Source organism: Leucopleurus acutus (assembly GCF_964270905.1).
Source record: "Leucopleurus acutus genome assembly, chromosome: 1".
NCBI classification, from domain to species: Eukaryota; Metazoa; Chordata; class Mammalia; order Artiodactyla; family Delphinidae; genus Leucopleurus; species Leucopleurus acutus.
The window spans coordinates 144,208,301-144,223,122 of record NC_139142.1 but is presented as its reverse complement, the minus strand read 5'-3'; the positions used below and the strand labels follow the sequence as shown (position 1 = coordinate 144,223,122).

General features: G+C 57.8%; 1 protein-coding gene across 1 annotated transcript in view; it reads left to right on the top strand.

Moving 5' to 3' along the window:
- PSTPIP1 (proline-serine-threonine phosphatase interacting protein 1) overlaps positions 1-14,822 on the top strand; it is a 40,068-nt gene that overhangs the window by 15,883 nt on the left and 9,363 nt on the right. Inside the window, exons 2-6 of the mRNA XM_082834036.1 lie at positions 3,858-3,958; positions 4,309-4,383; positions 12,041-12,075; positions 12,304-12,410; positions 14,717-14,779. Coding sequence (XP_082690162.1) covers positions 3,858-3,958; positions 4,309-4,383; positions 12,041-12,075; positions 12,304-12,410; positions 14,717-14,779 — 381 coding nt within the window. The remainder of the gene's footprint in view (positions 1-3,857; positions 3,959-4,308; positions 4,384-12,040; positions 12,076-12,303; positions 12,411-14,716; positions 14,780-14,822) is intronic.

The window sequence follows — 14,822 nt, the reverse complement described above, 5'->3', positions numbered from 1 at the left end:
AGTGGCAGTGTGTACAAAGGCTAGCTCTCTACCCACCCAGTGGGGGCATGGCAGGGCCGGGGTCAGCTGGCGGGCCTGGACAGTGGCTCACAGCCAGAGCCACCCAGAGAAGGGAGCAGGTGGGCTGTCCCTGAGCACAACCCGGCACCCAGGCCTCCCACATGCTGCCTTCAGGCTGAGGTAGGACCATGCTTCCTCCTGCCAGAGTTATCCTGAGCACCTCCTCCTGCAGCCCCGATCTGAGCCCTCTATGGGGAAGAGGAGGTCCAGAATGGCCACACAGTGAGGGTGGCAAGGCCTGGGGTCCCACATCTGGCTTGAGGGAGGTCTCCCAAAAGAGGGGACCGCACCTGCCTGCCACCTGGCACCCTCCCCTGGGGTGGATCGCCCTAGTGCCACATGGTGAGGGCGGGGCCTCCGGCTGCTTGCCGGCTCTCAGCAGCTCATCTGCAGAGCCAGCACGGCCCTTCTCCAGGGCAGCATTCCTCTGACCCAGCCTGGCACAGAGCTGGCCTCTGTGAATCCATGGTAACTGAATGACAGACCGAAACACAGCTTTGGTTTGAAGCAGAGAGAATTTGGGAAATCATTTTCAAAAGGTTTTTTTTTTTTAATCTTATTTTTTTTTTTTTTTTTTTTTTTGCGGTGCGCGGGCCTCTCACTGTTGTGGCCTCTCCTGTTGCGGAGCACAGGCTCCGGATGCGCAGGCTCAGGGCCCATGGCTCACGGGCCCAGCCGCTCCGCGGCATGTGGGATCTTCCCAGACCGGGGCACAAACCCGTGTCCCCTGCATCGGCAGGCGGACTCTCAACCACTGCACCACCAGGGAAGCCCCTTTAATCATTTTTTGATGTTTCAAAATGTAAAAGAGCTGCTGGACTGTCTGTTGAATGACTGATGTCGGTATGTGAGTTTGGGGACAAGCTGACCTGGGTTCACATCCCAGATTCTGATCTTTACCAGCTGAGGGACTTGGGCAGTCACTTCCCCTCTTTTCCTCCTTATCACCATCCTTACCTCCCTGGGTGTGTGGTGTTTTCAATAAGAAAACAGCTGTGATATTCTTGATATGGTGTGTGGTAAGTGGACTCAATAAATAGCAATTTCACAGAGGGCAAGGCCACAGGCAGGTCTCAGGTGACAGAGGCTGCAGGTAGACAGAAGGAGATGGGAGGCCCTGCCTTCTAGTAGCTTCTGCACTGTGGAAATGGCAGCCTGAGCCTGTCAGCAAGGGCCCTGAAAGGGAGCCCTGGACGCCTAGAGGATGAAGCTGGGTAGGTGCAGGGAAGAAAGGCCAGGATGGGCCCCCTGGAGGAGGTGACTGGTGCGGGGCCTTAGACAGTAAGCCTGCAGGACTGATTGATTAACTGATTGAATGATTGGTTAGTTCATTTCCTCAGCAGCTTCCTGAGCCCAGCTGTGCCCAGCTCTGAACCATGAGTCAGAAGCCCTGGAGGAAGAGGCAGTGGTGGGGTGGAGGAGGGGTACAGGCTGGCAGGGAACAGGCCCCAGGGACTCAGGCACTTCCTTGGAACAATCTAGTCACTTGTGACGGTGGCTCACTTGGCCAAAGCCCCTGCCGGCACCAGCGCGCTCTGAGCAGGAGCTGGACCAGACTCTCAAGCCTGGAGTGCTTTGGGGACTTGAGCTCCTGAGGACCCAGTCTGCAGGACCCCTCTGCCTGCCACCTCCTCCAGAATGGCCAATGTAGGTTTGCTTTTGCTTCTCTTTCCACTCTGGGGGTCTCAGGAAGGACAGTGGGGTTTTCCTGGGGAGTGGGAGCTGGGCATGGGGCTGGGAGGGAAGAGCAGAGTGTCCGCTGCAGGGCTGGGCTTGGTCAGCGTCTCCCTGCTCAGGCCCCCCTCCCAGAGGCATCGGTGCCCTGCAAGTCCAAATCCTTGTCTTGCCTCCGCCAGTAGGACCTCAGGCAGGTCCTTCCCTTCTCTGGGCCTCAGTTTCCCCAAGGACTGAGGGGCACTGGACAAGATGCTTCCCAGTTCTGGTGGTCTATGGAATTTGGCCCTGAATACTGGTGTCCAGCTCAGAGTGACCCTCTTGGGGGGGAGGGCAGATCCATTTTCCTCGCTGGCTGCCACAGGCTTTAGTCCTGGGGGTCCGGAGGGAGGACAGAGGCTGAGGGGCAGGAAGCCGTGGTCTGCTGCCTGCTTGCCTTGGTGGCAAGTGGCCCATGAAAGCTACAGAAATGGAAGACTGGTGCACACTAGCCTGGACATTGTGGTGGACGGGCCTGCAGGAGTTGGGGGGTTGACTCCCTCCTGCTGGGGTTCTGAGTAGTCAGCCAAGGCCCAGGCCCGCTGCTTGTCACCCAGTGGGCAGCTGAACCTGGGTCTCAGGAATTTCTAGTGCTGCTTAAGGAGGAGGGTGTGAGCTTGGGATCCTAACCCTCCTACAGGCCTGCAGATTCCATTATTCTGAGTTTGCTGAAGGTGGGCTGGGCCTGGCACGGGGCCATCTGTAGCAATCTGTGGCATCTCTGCCCTTCTCTACCACATCTGATTCTCCTTAGACTTTGAAGAAAAACACCCTCTCCTCAAGTACTACCTCCCGCCCCCAGCTTCCTACACCAGCAGCTCAGAACCCACTCCAGGGGTGAGAGTCAGATCAACAGCAGGACGGGTGGCAGAGAGGCAGCTGTGTCTTGTGAATTCTCCAAGATGGCCCTCTCCCCACCATCCTGGCTAAGAGGCGGACCTAGGGGGTGCTGGGTGTCCTGGGCTGCTAGGTGTGTCCTAAGTGTGTGCTAGGATGTGCCCTAGGCCTGACCCTCAAGGCCCACCTCAGCGGATGGGTGCAGGAGCCCGGCGTGGCATCCGGTACACAGTGGATGATCAGGGAACAGCAGTTGCTCTTGTCTCTGCAGAGGCTGTAGAGTGCAGGGGGGTGAAGGGCACGGACCCGAATAAGACAGCCTGGGTTCAATGCCACACCTGCTGCTTTCAATCTGTGTCACCCTGGGTACGCTTCACCCATCTGTGCCTCAGTTTTCTCACTTGGACCCCTGAGATAAGAGGGTAATTGAAAAGGTGACAGGAGTGAGCAGTGTGGGGCACCCCATAAAGGCTGTCATCACGGAGCCTTGGTGGGGACCCTTCCCATGGCTGTCTTAGGTTAGAGTTGCTGTGTCCTGACTATGAGCTCTGATCCACAAGGGGCTCACCTACACCTGGTACCTCCACAGATGGGGGACCTACTGTGTGCCTGTGTGAAGCTGTTACCGACCAGCGTTCTCGGCTTCCTTAATAAATAGAAATTGATCAGAGGCCAGACAAGAAATTCAGGCAAGGTTTTATTGGGGCCCCTGCCGCAGCACCGGGGAGCGAGAACAAACAACACGTTCCCTTGTTTGCCCGCTCGCTCAAGGGGGGAGAACTTGTTCTTTATACTGGGTGAGGGTAGGGGTGTGTCCAGGGGTCAGGCTGGAGGGGTAGCTTAGGTGGTTTGCCCACCCCTTAGCTGGTATTGTGTGCAAGGAGCTTTTGCTCCCCCGGCTCTTCAGAAGTGGCAGTTGAGGTTTTTTTGGTCTTTTGTATCTTTTGGTCCAGAATTTGCCCCAAATGCACATGCACGCCATATAATTTCTTTGTATTTTGTAGCTTGAGGAGAGGTGTGTCCAGGTGCCAGCACTGCAGTGCTGCAGCAAAGGGGCCCAGGTCCCAGCCTGTCTCAAAGCCAGGTCCTGAGTCCCAAGAGCTCGTTCTTGGATAGGGCAGAGGGGGGCAGACGGGGAGGCCAGGCTGGAGGAGGTCAGCAGGGTCCTCACCAGGCTGCAGTCTGCATTCCCCTGACCCACGCAGCCCGGCTGCGGCCCTCACCCGTCCCTCTGTCCTGTGTTCCAGTGCAGGGACTTCACGGCCCACACGGGCTACGAGGTGCTGCTGCAGCGGCTGCTGGATGGCAGGAAGACCTGCAAGGATGTGGAGGAGCTGCTGAGGCAGAGGTGAGCCCCTCCCCCCAGCCCCTGGGAAGTGGCTGAGCCCCCATCCTGGCTGCGCCCCACCCCACCCCCCGCTATAAGAAGTCAGGAGCGCGACTTTCCTGTTTGTCCCGACCTGGGCCTCCCGCAAGTGGGCAAATAATCTAATGTTCCTCCATATGTCCTTGAATTTAGCCAACACTTATTTAGACGAAGGGCTGGAGGCTTATCCTTCTCAAGGAGGAGCCCGCCAGCCAGCTGACCCCCAGAGGCTGAGCGGGTGCACCGTCAGGTCCTCCTGCCACCGCCGGCGGAGTCTGAGCCGCGGGCGGCGGAAGTGGAGGAGACGCAGCGTCCATGGGTTGTCATTGCAGGGCCCAGGCAGAGGAACGGTATGGGAAGGACCTGGTGCAGATCGCCCGGAAGGCAGGCGGCCAGACAGAGATCAAGTAAGAGGGCCCCTCCTGCTTCGCCAGGCACTTTCCACAGGGTTTAGGGCCTCCCCGTGTGGGGTGGACTGGGGAGGGCCGGCGAGGGTCTGGATGGCTCCCAGGGCAGGGTGCCTGGAGGGCATCTCTCTTGGGAGTCAGGCATTCTGGGTGAGGTCAGGTTCTGTGTGTGGGAAGAAAGCCAGCAGTCTGAGCACCAAGGAGGCCCTGGGCAGGGGGTGAGGTCATCTGTCCTCAGGTGCCTGCAGCACAGCCTGCACCCTCTGGGCGGCCTCCATCTAAGTCCTGAGAGTCCTGAGGGGAGGTGACAGGACCCCACTGGCTGCCCGAGACCCCGCAGCATCGGCTCAGGCTTCCAGGAGGGACTGTGTGGCCACAGGTGGGGGTGCCAGTTCCTCACCCGTTAGCCCTGGGACCTTGGTGGGGGGGTCACTGACACTCTGTGCCTCCATTTCCTCATCGGTGAGCAGATGACAGTACAGCCTTCCTCAGAGGAATATGTGAGTCCAGGGCTGGCTCAGGCCTGCCTGGGAGGGGAGGTAGCAAGGGCACTTACTGCTGTGAAGCCGCTGGGCCTCTCTGGCCCTGGGGCCTGGGCCTGTGTGTGCGGACTGTCAGGCGGGGACACAGATGGAGACAGAGGGACGATTTGAGGGCAGCTAAGGAGAACTTTCTAACAGTGGAGTGGAGGGGCTGCCTCGGGACGTGTGGACTCTCCCCGCTGCATGAGGACCGAGCCAGGCTGAGGGGCAGACAGGACCCTGGACTCCAAGTCCTGGTAGGGCTCTGATGAGTCCTTCTCCTCCTACCCCAGAGCCGCAAGACCTCACTCAGCTTGCAGTTGCCATAGCAACCCCTGCCCCCTGCCCCTGCTCCCACAGGGGTCAGGCCTGTGAGCGTCTGACGCTGCCCAAGGAAAGTGGCCCTGGACCCCGTCAGCTGCAAAGCCCAGAACCTGGTCCCCTTGTTTGAGTGTCTGAATAAACAACACGCTCTAAGTCTCCTAAAGACATAGGCAACCCTGGCTGGTCCCTGCTTCCAACCTGGAGTCGGAGAAAACTTAGGGAGGGCCAGAGGAAGGTTGAAGAGCGGTGTGAGCCAGGGGAGTTGAATGCTTAAGGCCCAAGGGTCCTGCGCGGGACCACAGAGTGTGAACGGCAGCTTCAGGAGTACGAATGGACCATAGAGTGTGAACGGCAGCTTCAGGAGTACGAATGGACCACAGAGTGTGAACGGCAGCTTCAGGAGTACGAACGCAGGAGCCCCAGTCCCCACTTGACCTTTGTGAGCTGTGTGACTGGGAGCAAGTCACTTAACCTCTCTGAATTGGGTTCTCATCTGTCCACTCCGGTGGGCTGTTGAGCAGATAAAGATGGCAGGGCCGAGGTTGAATACCAGTGCAGAGGAGGGCTCAGGACATGGTGAGGAACGAATGGAAGTCTGTGGGGACCTTCTTTGTCTTCCAGGCAGGGGGTGGAATCAAGGGAGCATGACCCAGGGGGAGTCCCTGCCCACCTCCTGCCCTCCCAGGCCTGCTGGAAAAGGAGAACTTTCCCAACAAGAGAGGAGACCTCCTGGGGGAAGTGTTCCAGGCAGGGTCACGGTGGGAGGTCAGGCTGGAGATGGACTGCGTGAAGCACACTCAGGGGGCTGTGAGTCACGGGGGACTTAAAATAAGGAAGGAGAAGCCACCAATGAAGAGAATAAAGTGGGAATGGAGCCAGGTGAGCAGTGGGAAGGGTGGAGAGGTGCACAGAAGTGGCCAGGGCGAGGCTGTGGGCAGCACTGATTCCCTGCGTGGTTATAGGAGGCCGAGTGGGTCAAGGTCTGCCCTGCCCTATATGCTGTGTGACCCTAGGATGGTCACTCACTCCCCCTCTCTGAGCCCTGGGTCCTCAGCTGTGAAAGGGGACAATCACTCCCAAGAGTTGCTCTGGACAGTCACAATGTCAAGCAGAGAGTGCCAAGCCACAGCGATGCTCAATAAACAGCAGGGGTCTTTACGATCTCATGGGCCCCTCCATAAGTAAGATAAATTGGGGTCACCCAGTTTAGTTTAAGGCTAAGGAGCCTGCCTGGCCAGCCCAGACCATTTCCTATGAGGCCCAGCCCCTCCTTAGCCCTGGCCCTATCCTTAGAGACACAGCTTCCATCCAAGGTGGGAGCACCAGGGTGGGGCCCCAGGCCAGGGAAGGGAGGAGAGTCAGGGTCCACCTTGCTGCCTACCAAGGAGGAGCTGGTGCCTGGGCTGGGAGGGCCAGGCCCTAAGGCTCAGCCTAACCAGTGGAAGGAGAGGCAGGAACAAAACCCACAGGGGCACCGCTGCACAGCCACATGGGTTCCAGAGCAGGCTGGGAGCAGTGCATGCATACCAGCACTGCCCCGAGTTCCCCATCGAGCTGGGGTGGCCAGAGGAGCAGGGCAGAGCAGAGGGCACCTCCTGGGAGAGGTGGACAGGAAGGGAAGGCACCTTCCTGACAGAGGACCGGCACGGACAAAGGCTGGAGGTTGGACAGCTCAGGGCACATTCAGAACCAGAGAGTCAGGAGGCAGGAAGCAGACCATCCCAGCTCACCTGCTGCTTCCCGTAGGGCTGTGCCCCTTGCAGCTCCCAGCTCAGCTGATTATGCACAGTAGGTCCTTCACCATTATTGCTGTTGATCCACGAGGCATGTACTAGGGCTGGTGACACGATTAAGCCATTCCTTTCTTTAACCGTGGGCCAAGCATCCGTCATCCGTCCAAGCATGTAAGGAGCACCTACTATGTGCCATGCCCTAGGCTGAGTTGGGAGGGATTCAGAATTTTTAAAATAAAGGGCCTCACTGTTCTGAAGCCAGGGCCTAGCACACTGAGGGTAACTTCACTCTCGTCCCCAGTCCTTTGCATCAGAACATCACTCCAAGGGCCCTCTCGTGCCCCACCTCCTCCAGGAAGCTCTCCCAGACACTCTGGCCTTGCCTGCCTGTCAGGGTCTTGGCTTAGACCAGGTTGCCCCACCCCACACCAACATGGAGGGCTCTTTGTGGGTAGGGTGAGTGGCAACCATGACAACACGGGTCGCTTCCTTGTCGCCGTGGAGACTTGTGGGGTTGGCACCTGGCAAAGCTGGCCTGGCCACTCTATGTGGGGACTGACAGCTCATCCTCCAGGGCCCGTCTCCTGGTCAGGGGGAGCCCCCTGCCTCCCCATGGCCAAGGCCCCTGTGTCCCGTGGGATGCTCATTCTCAGCCCCTGGGAGGGTGGGCGGAGGGCTGGGGGTGCATAGGCTGGATGCGGTGAACGAGGAGGACAAAAGCCAAGGGGTGAAGTGACCCCAGAAATAGCCCAGCGAGAGCTGAGAGGGTGAAGCAGGCCAGCCTCCCCACCCCTGCTGCCTGAAATAGAGCATTTCTGTGTCATCCCCTGACCTCAGACTGGTCAGAAGGCCAGAGACTCAGCCACATGTATTAAAACAAGGTTACTCCCACCTTCAAGTGATTTTTAGCATTCTCCTCCTTCACACATTAACTCAGCAAGCATCTGCGGGGCAGTGGCAATGGAGGACACACAGATAAGACCTGGTCCCCAACTCGAGGGATCCCCACAAGCCCTTTCAAATGCATCTTAAAGAAGCGCTCGGTGGGTGCAGGGGGCTTACCCATAACATCTAAGCCACACATCCAGCCCTTACAGAAAGTTCACCTTGACTCTCCTTCCAACCTTGGGGCTTTGCTCTGGCTGTTGCCCTCATTTCTCCCCTGCGAGGTCTAGCTGAAATACCACCTCCCCCAGAAGGCTGTCACCTCCCCCCGCCTCTTGTTCATCCTGCGCCACGTAGGGTGCTGAGTGTCACAAGCTGCAGAAGCTGCATGGGGCAGGGGTTCAGGAAATAAAGGGGAATTGAGGCAGGGCTGGGGGCAGCTTCCTGCGAGCCCCTTTGCAGTAGCCGCGAGCAAGGACGGCCCCCACCTGAGTCCTCACACCCTCTCGTCCCTGCTTCACCCCCACTTGTCACAACCTAAAACGCTGTGTTTTCCTGTCAAAAGAGAGGGATTTTTTTTCATGATCTCTCTTCCTCTGAGCTCAGAGCATGAAGGTATCACTGAGGATACTGGAGGGAGAGAGGCGGGCCCTGTTCCCATCAGGGCTCCTCTGGGGTCAGCTCACTCAGGCCCAGCCTCCAGCAAGGGGAGCAAGAGGCCCATCTCCTGTGAGCTGGGAGGCAGGGGCCTCCTGGCTGGCAGGTGCACAGGAAGTGGGATGGCAAAGCAGGGACCACGAGATGGTGCGTGTCACACGGTGGTACAGAAGTACAGAAGGAGAGACATTTACACTGGAAATTCAGACTGTTTGGAACAGAATTCCAGGCTGAGTGTCCTGAGAGCAGGGTTGAAAGGGGCAATGGGATGAGTTACACATGAGGACACTGGTGACTGATAACAGAGGTCAGAGGCTTCCAAGGGGTCCCCATCCTTGACATGTGATGGAGACACGGTAGAGGAGAGCTCTGGGAAATCTGGGTCATGGTTTCCCTGAGTGGTTTGGAGTTGAGAAAGGCCTAGGAACTTATCGCTCTGGGCTGTAATCCTAGGGACAACGGGGAGGAGAACCAGGCATTGCTGCTGTTCAGTGGCCTCACAGTTCAGTGCTGTGACAGACACTCAAGGTATCAACCCAAGATGACAATAGGAACAAGTGCTCTGAAGGGACAGAAGAGGAAGCCAGGCAAAGATGCTGCACATAGGGAATTAGCACATGCAAAGGCCCTGCGCAAGAAGGAACATGGCATATAGAAGGAACTGGTAGGTGGCCAAAGAACAGGGATAACAGGTGAGAAGTGAAGCTGGAGGGCTGGAGGTGATGGGGCAGGGGCTAGGGTGGTGGCAGTGAGAGGTGGACACATAGGAGATTTGGGAAGTGAAAAAGAAGGTAACAGAGGGGGAGGAGGGTGGAGTCAAGGGCGGCTCGTAAGTTTCTGGTGTGCATAACCTGGTAGACGGTGGTGCCTTTGCTGAGAAGGGAGCCCTGCAGGGGGAGCAGGTTTGTAGGGCGATGAGTCCAGTTTCGGACACTCTTGAGTTTGAGGTGTCTGTGAGACGTGAAGTCTAAAAGGAGGTGAGGACCAAGCAGTGGGTGTGCAAGCCCCAGCCTGTGGGAGGGGTCTGGGCAGGGTGTGGTCATGCTGTGGGTCATGATGGGGCATGGAGAAGTGGCCATACTGGACCTAGAGAGGCTCTAACCATGGATGGGGAGACTGAGGCAGGAGATGAGTGTGTGAGAAGGAGGTGTAACCGCTGGCAAGGTGTCAATTCTGTCAGAGAAGAGTCCTGACCTCTCCACCCCCCGCCAGGGCAGGTGGGGTCACCATGGCAATCGCCCCTTCCTTCCTCTGGTAAGAAGCAGAAGGCTCGGGCTCTCTCCACTTGTGTGGCCATGGTCGGTTTCTTTACCTCTCTGACCCTTGTTTTTCTCACCTGTAAAATGCGGATAATGATGGTACCCTCCCTGCCTGGCAGAGGTGTGAGGATTACATAATTTAGGCCAGCATCTGAACGTACATCAGCAGCACCTGGAGAGTTGTTAAAACACAGTGTGCTGGGCCCCTCTTCCAAGCTTCCACTTCAGGAGGATTGGGGTGGAGCCTGAAATCTGCGTTTCTAACAAACTCCCAGGTGATGCTGCTGCTGCTGGTCTGCTGCTCCTCCATGGCCTCAGTTTCCCTAACTGTCTTCATGGGAGGAGGGAGCCCCCCCTGTGAAGCCTGCCTTGCAAGGCTTGAGGGGAAATGCAGGCGGGTGGGCAGGGCTGTCTCCCTGGGTGTCATGTGGCCATATGGCCACCAGTGGGTGGGAGCGCTGCTCCGCAGAGAGGCTGGATGGGCTGCAGCAGGATGCGGCCAGCAACAGGATCCTCGCCGCTGCCTGGGTGTGACCCCAGCAAGCCTGGCCACACTTGGGTCTCAGTTCCCCTATGGGGGAACTGTGGCTCCTCAGGCGTCCTGGTGAGAGGGGAGTTAAGGGGCCATAAACACAGGCAGAGAATTTTACCCTTGAGATAGACAAGCCTCACTTCAGGGCCAATCTGCAACCTCCACACACCGTCTCTGTGCACTTGGAGTCTTGGTACCCACAGGGCTGCAGGGAGTGGGGGGGAAAGGAGCCCAATCTATGGGGCTGCCTCAAGGGGACCCCCTACCTGAAGGCAAATCCAGTGGGGGTTTCTGATGAGAGGGGGCATGCAGTACGCCCTTAGGGGGGCATTTTGGAGCTACAGCTCAGGTCAGGTTAAGAGGCCTGGGGGACCCCCAGGTCAGGGTGTGCAGTAGTAGGCTCAGGGGAGGGTGGCACAACAGCAACCCTTGTAAAGCATCTTCTTTGCACCAGCTCAGAGGTGCTTTATACATATACATTCATTTAATCCTCATAACCATTCTGTTTGTGCTATTACCCCCATTTTACAGAAGGGGAAACTGAGGCACAGAGAGGCTAGGTAACTTGCCCAAAGTCATACAGAGAGTCAGTGGCAGAGCCTGGATTGAACTCAGGCCGTCTGGCTCCAGGGTCTGCTTCTAACGCACCTGGGAGTCCAGAGCAGGAAGCCCCTACCCAGGTTCCTAGCCTGGGATTCCAAGTCACCTCCCTCCTCTGCCAGGAGGGGGAGCTCACTCCTCTGAGAGGCCCCTGCCCCTGAGAGCTGATGAGCTGGGGAGAGGCACTTTACCGTCAGTCCTGCTCTGAGCAGCAGACAAGACTGGGCCCTGAGTGGGCTCCGACATCTTTGCTCAGACCTCAACTCCGTTGGTAGCTCTGGGAAACAGCCCCCTGGCAGGACTGCCAGATAAAATATAGAATGCCCCGTTAAATTTCAGATAGACAACAAATATTTTTAAAATTTACGTGTGTTCCAAATATTACATGGGGCATGTTGACATTCAAAAACTATTTGTTGTTTATCTGAAATTTGAACTTAGCTGGGTGGCCTGTATTTTTATTTGCTCCATCTGGCAACCCTACCCTTGGGCGTAACCCCCTCACACCTCCTATGCCCAGCCAGCCCCTTCCCTTTCCTTTCTCCTTGGTGCCCTCTCTGGAGTGGGCAGTGTCTGCATGTCTGCTTCAGACTGGCCACCTGGTGCCTCCTGACTCCTCCTACTGGGTTTTCTCAGGCACCCCAAGCTTAGTGCACCCTAAAATAACTCCCCATTTTCCCTCCTGGGCCCCTCTCAGAGGTGTCACCACCATCCACCCAGCCACCTAGCCAGAGACCAGGGAGCCCCTCAGTTTCTCACTGTCCGCACCTGTACCTCCTATTCATCCTGTCCGAAGGCCCCTACATCTCTCCCCTCCATCACCTCTGCCCTGCTTGTCCCCCTCTTCCCCCACAGCCCCCTCCAAAATGTCCTCAGGCCACCTGCCAGGTCTGAACCCCACCCTCTCCTGCTTCGAGGCAGGGCCCTGAAGATGAAGATGTGCAGAAGCCAAGAGCATTCTGTCACAGTGGGAGGTTTGATTTCTGAGCGGATGGTCACAGTCCAGCTAGAGGGTCCCTGGGATCTAGGTCAGTGTGTGTGAGTAAGCCAGGGCCCTCCCACCAAAATAAAAGTCCCCGGGCCCAGCCAGGACTTCAGGTTCCCCTGCACTGTCCTCCTGCTGACCCTGGTCTTTCTGTTTTGCAGCTCCCTGAGGGCCTCCTTTGACTCTCTGAAGCAGCGTAAGTCCTGCCTGCTCCCCACTCCAGGCTGCAGGGTGACAGGACCTTCTGGGAACACCATTGGGGATGGATGGATGCTGGCCAGGAGTCGAGGCTGGTGGTGGACTTGGGGGTGACAGAGATGAGCTGTGGGGTTGGGGTGGGCTGGCCCAGGCAGGGGCAAATATGTGAGTGGCTGGGGCTCACCAGGTCTGACACCAGGGACCACTGTCCTTACTCCACCCCCAGAAATGGAGAACGTGGGCAGCGCCCACATCCAGCTGGCCCTGGCCCTGCGTGAGGAGTTGCGGAGCCTGGAGGAGTTTCGTGAGAGGCAGAAGGAGCAGAGGAGGAAGGTAAGGGGGCACGGGGATGGGCCTCGAGTGGGCGGTGGCTGTTGTCGCTGTAGAGGCAGTAGGGGACGGGCTCTCCCGATGGGCAGCACCCCAGGCTTGCGGGTGATGGCGAGTTGAAGGAGGAGAGGGGGCTGTGGACAGACGCCTGGTACTGGGACCAGGGCCCAGCTCTCGGGCCTGAAAGCCCCACTGGGGGTCTTCCCCCTGCGCTGTCCCAGGCCAGGAAGAGGGAAAGACCTTGGTCTTTTTGATCATCCTACTACAACAGGCTATAGAGGGTCCATGACAGCTTGGGGGTATCCAAAGGAGGCAACCTAAGTTGGGGAGTCACCAGAAACTGGTCCTGAGCCCAAGGATCAGGGCTGTTTACCTGGGAAAAAGGAAGACTTGGGAGTCAGTCACTGCAGCCACTCTGCAGGGCGCCTGAGGCTGAGGGGAACAGACAGAGCTTCTGGGGAGTGGGGGCTGCCGAGCCTACCTCAGCATCCAAAGGTACTGTTCACCCATCTGTAGGGTATGGCTGTCCCTTGATGGAGGGATTGCATGGAGAGGGAGTGAGGTCCCCATCATGGGAGGTATACAAACAGAGGCTGGAGGCTACTTGTCAGGGAAGCTGCAGAGGTTGGATGGGAGGTGGGCTTGGTGACCCCTGTGTCCCAGGGTCCCCTCCCAAGCCTGAGACTCTCTGACTGGCTGAGCACGTGGCCCTCTGGGAAGGCAGGTACGGACACATGATCTCAGGGCCTTAGTGATGAGCGTGGTGCCTTGGACAGGGTGGGAGAGGCCAGGGCACAGGAGCACTTCTTGCTTGGAGAGGAAGCATTATTGTAAACTGTCCAAAGAACTGAAAATGGAAAATTCCACACAACTGAGCTGTGAAGGGACAGAAGGCAACAGTTCATGGCTGGGGCCAGGCTGGGACTGGGTGTCCCGGCCAAGCCACTTACCCTCTCTGTGCCTGTTTCCCTCTTGTGGGATGGGACACTTACATCCACCTCCCAAGCTTTGGGGGACCCAGCCCAGAACTAGGCCCCTTGCAGTCTTCACAGGCAGGGTGCTGGCTCCGATTAGTAGCTCTGGCCCCAGAAATTTAGTGTGGCTGTACTCCCTGTCTGCCCATCTGGCTAGCTGGGGCCTCAGGCTTTCACGATTCTAAATTTGGGTTCCTGAGCAGACAATGGGTCCTCCAAGCCAGCCCCAGAAGTTGGCCCAGCCTTAAGGAGCTGCAGCAGGCGACCCCTCTGAGCTGGGACTTGCTTGCAGAGCATCTACTGTGACAGCAAGGCCCCAGGATGGCTGTTTTGAGCTTTCCTGTGGCCAGTGGGGCTGTGATGTCTGAAAAAGCTGTTCTGGACAGAGGGACAGTTCCAGGGTGTGATCAGGGCTCCCACAAGCGAAGGACAGCCGTGATGTAGTGTGCGAGGAAGGCTGCCTGGGTGTGTGTGCACACGTGTGCATGTATGGACATGGGTGTGCACCCAGGAGAATGAGAGGACACCTCTGCACACCTGTGAGCATGTGCATGTGTTTCAGTGTGTGTGTGTGTGTGTGTGTGACCAGGTGGCTTCTCGAGGTCTCCCCGCTGGCACCGGCCCCACTGAGACCCCAGGCACGAACCGGCTCCAGCCCCAACACGAGAGGTGTTTCATTTCCCATTATCCTTAGAGCCAATCTCTGTCCAGGCCGAGTTCCATCCTCTCCATCTGTACAAGGAGCCTGGGAGGCGAGGTGGAGGTGCAGGGGCCCCGTGTGCATCAGCGGGTGACCATGACCAAGTCTGGGGTGTGTACACAGGGCCCATGGCTGTGTGTGGCGGACATGGGAGAGTGTACGTATGTGTACTTGTGCGTGGTGTCTGAGGTTGCTCTGTGAAGGCCTTGTGTATATGCAAGGGGGAGCGTGGGGGCCTGTTAACGTTTACTTATGTGTGTGTGTGTGCCAGCGTGGGTACACGGGGTATGATGGCTTTGAGTGGGTACAGAGGCTTATGAGTGGAGGACAGTGTGCGTGTGTGTGCGCATGTGCACGTAGGTAGGTTGGGTATTCCCGGGCTAGAGACCAAGTCCTGGCTGGGGTCTGCAGGGAGAGGATACACCATGTGTATCCATGCCCCGGGTTCCTCTAGCTTTCTGTTCTGAGCAGTAGTTGTGAAAGAGCAGGCTGAGGGAGAGGGAGGGCATCTTGTCACCACCCCCTTCAGAGCCAGGAAGGAATGCTGGGCCTCATCCCAAGGACACCCCGTCCTCTGGGCCTAAGGGAGTGTCCTGAGGCCACGCCCCAAGCTCAGAGCCTCACGTCCCCTGCAGTATGAGGCCATCATGGACCGTGTCCAGAAGAGCAAGCTGCTGCTCCACAAGAAGGCCATGGAGGTGAGCGCAGGGGTCTTAGGCCTGGAGGGGTGGCCGGGGTCAG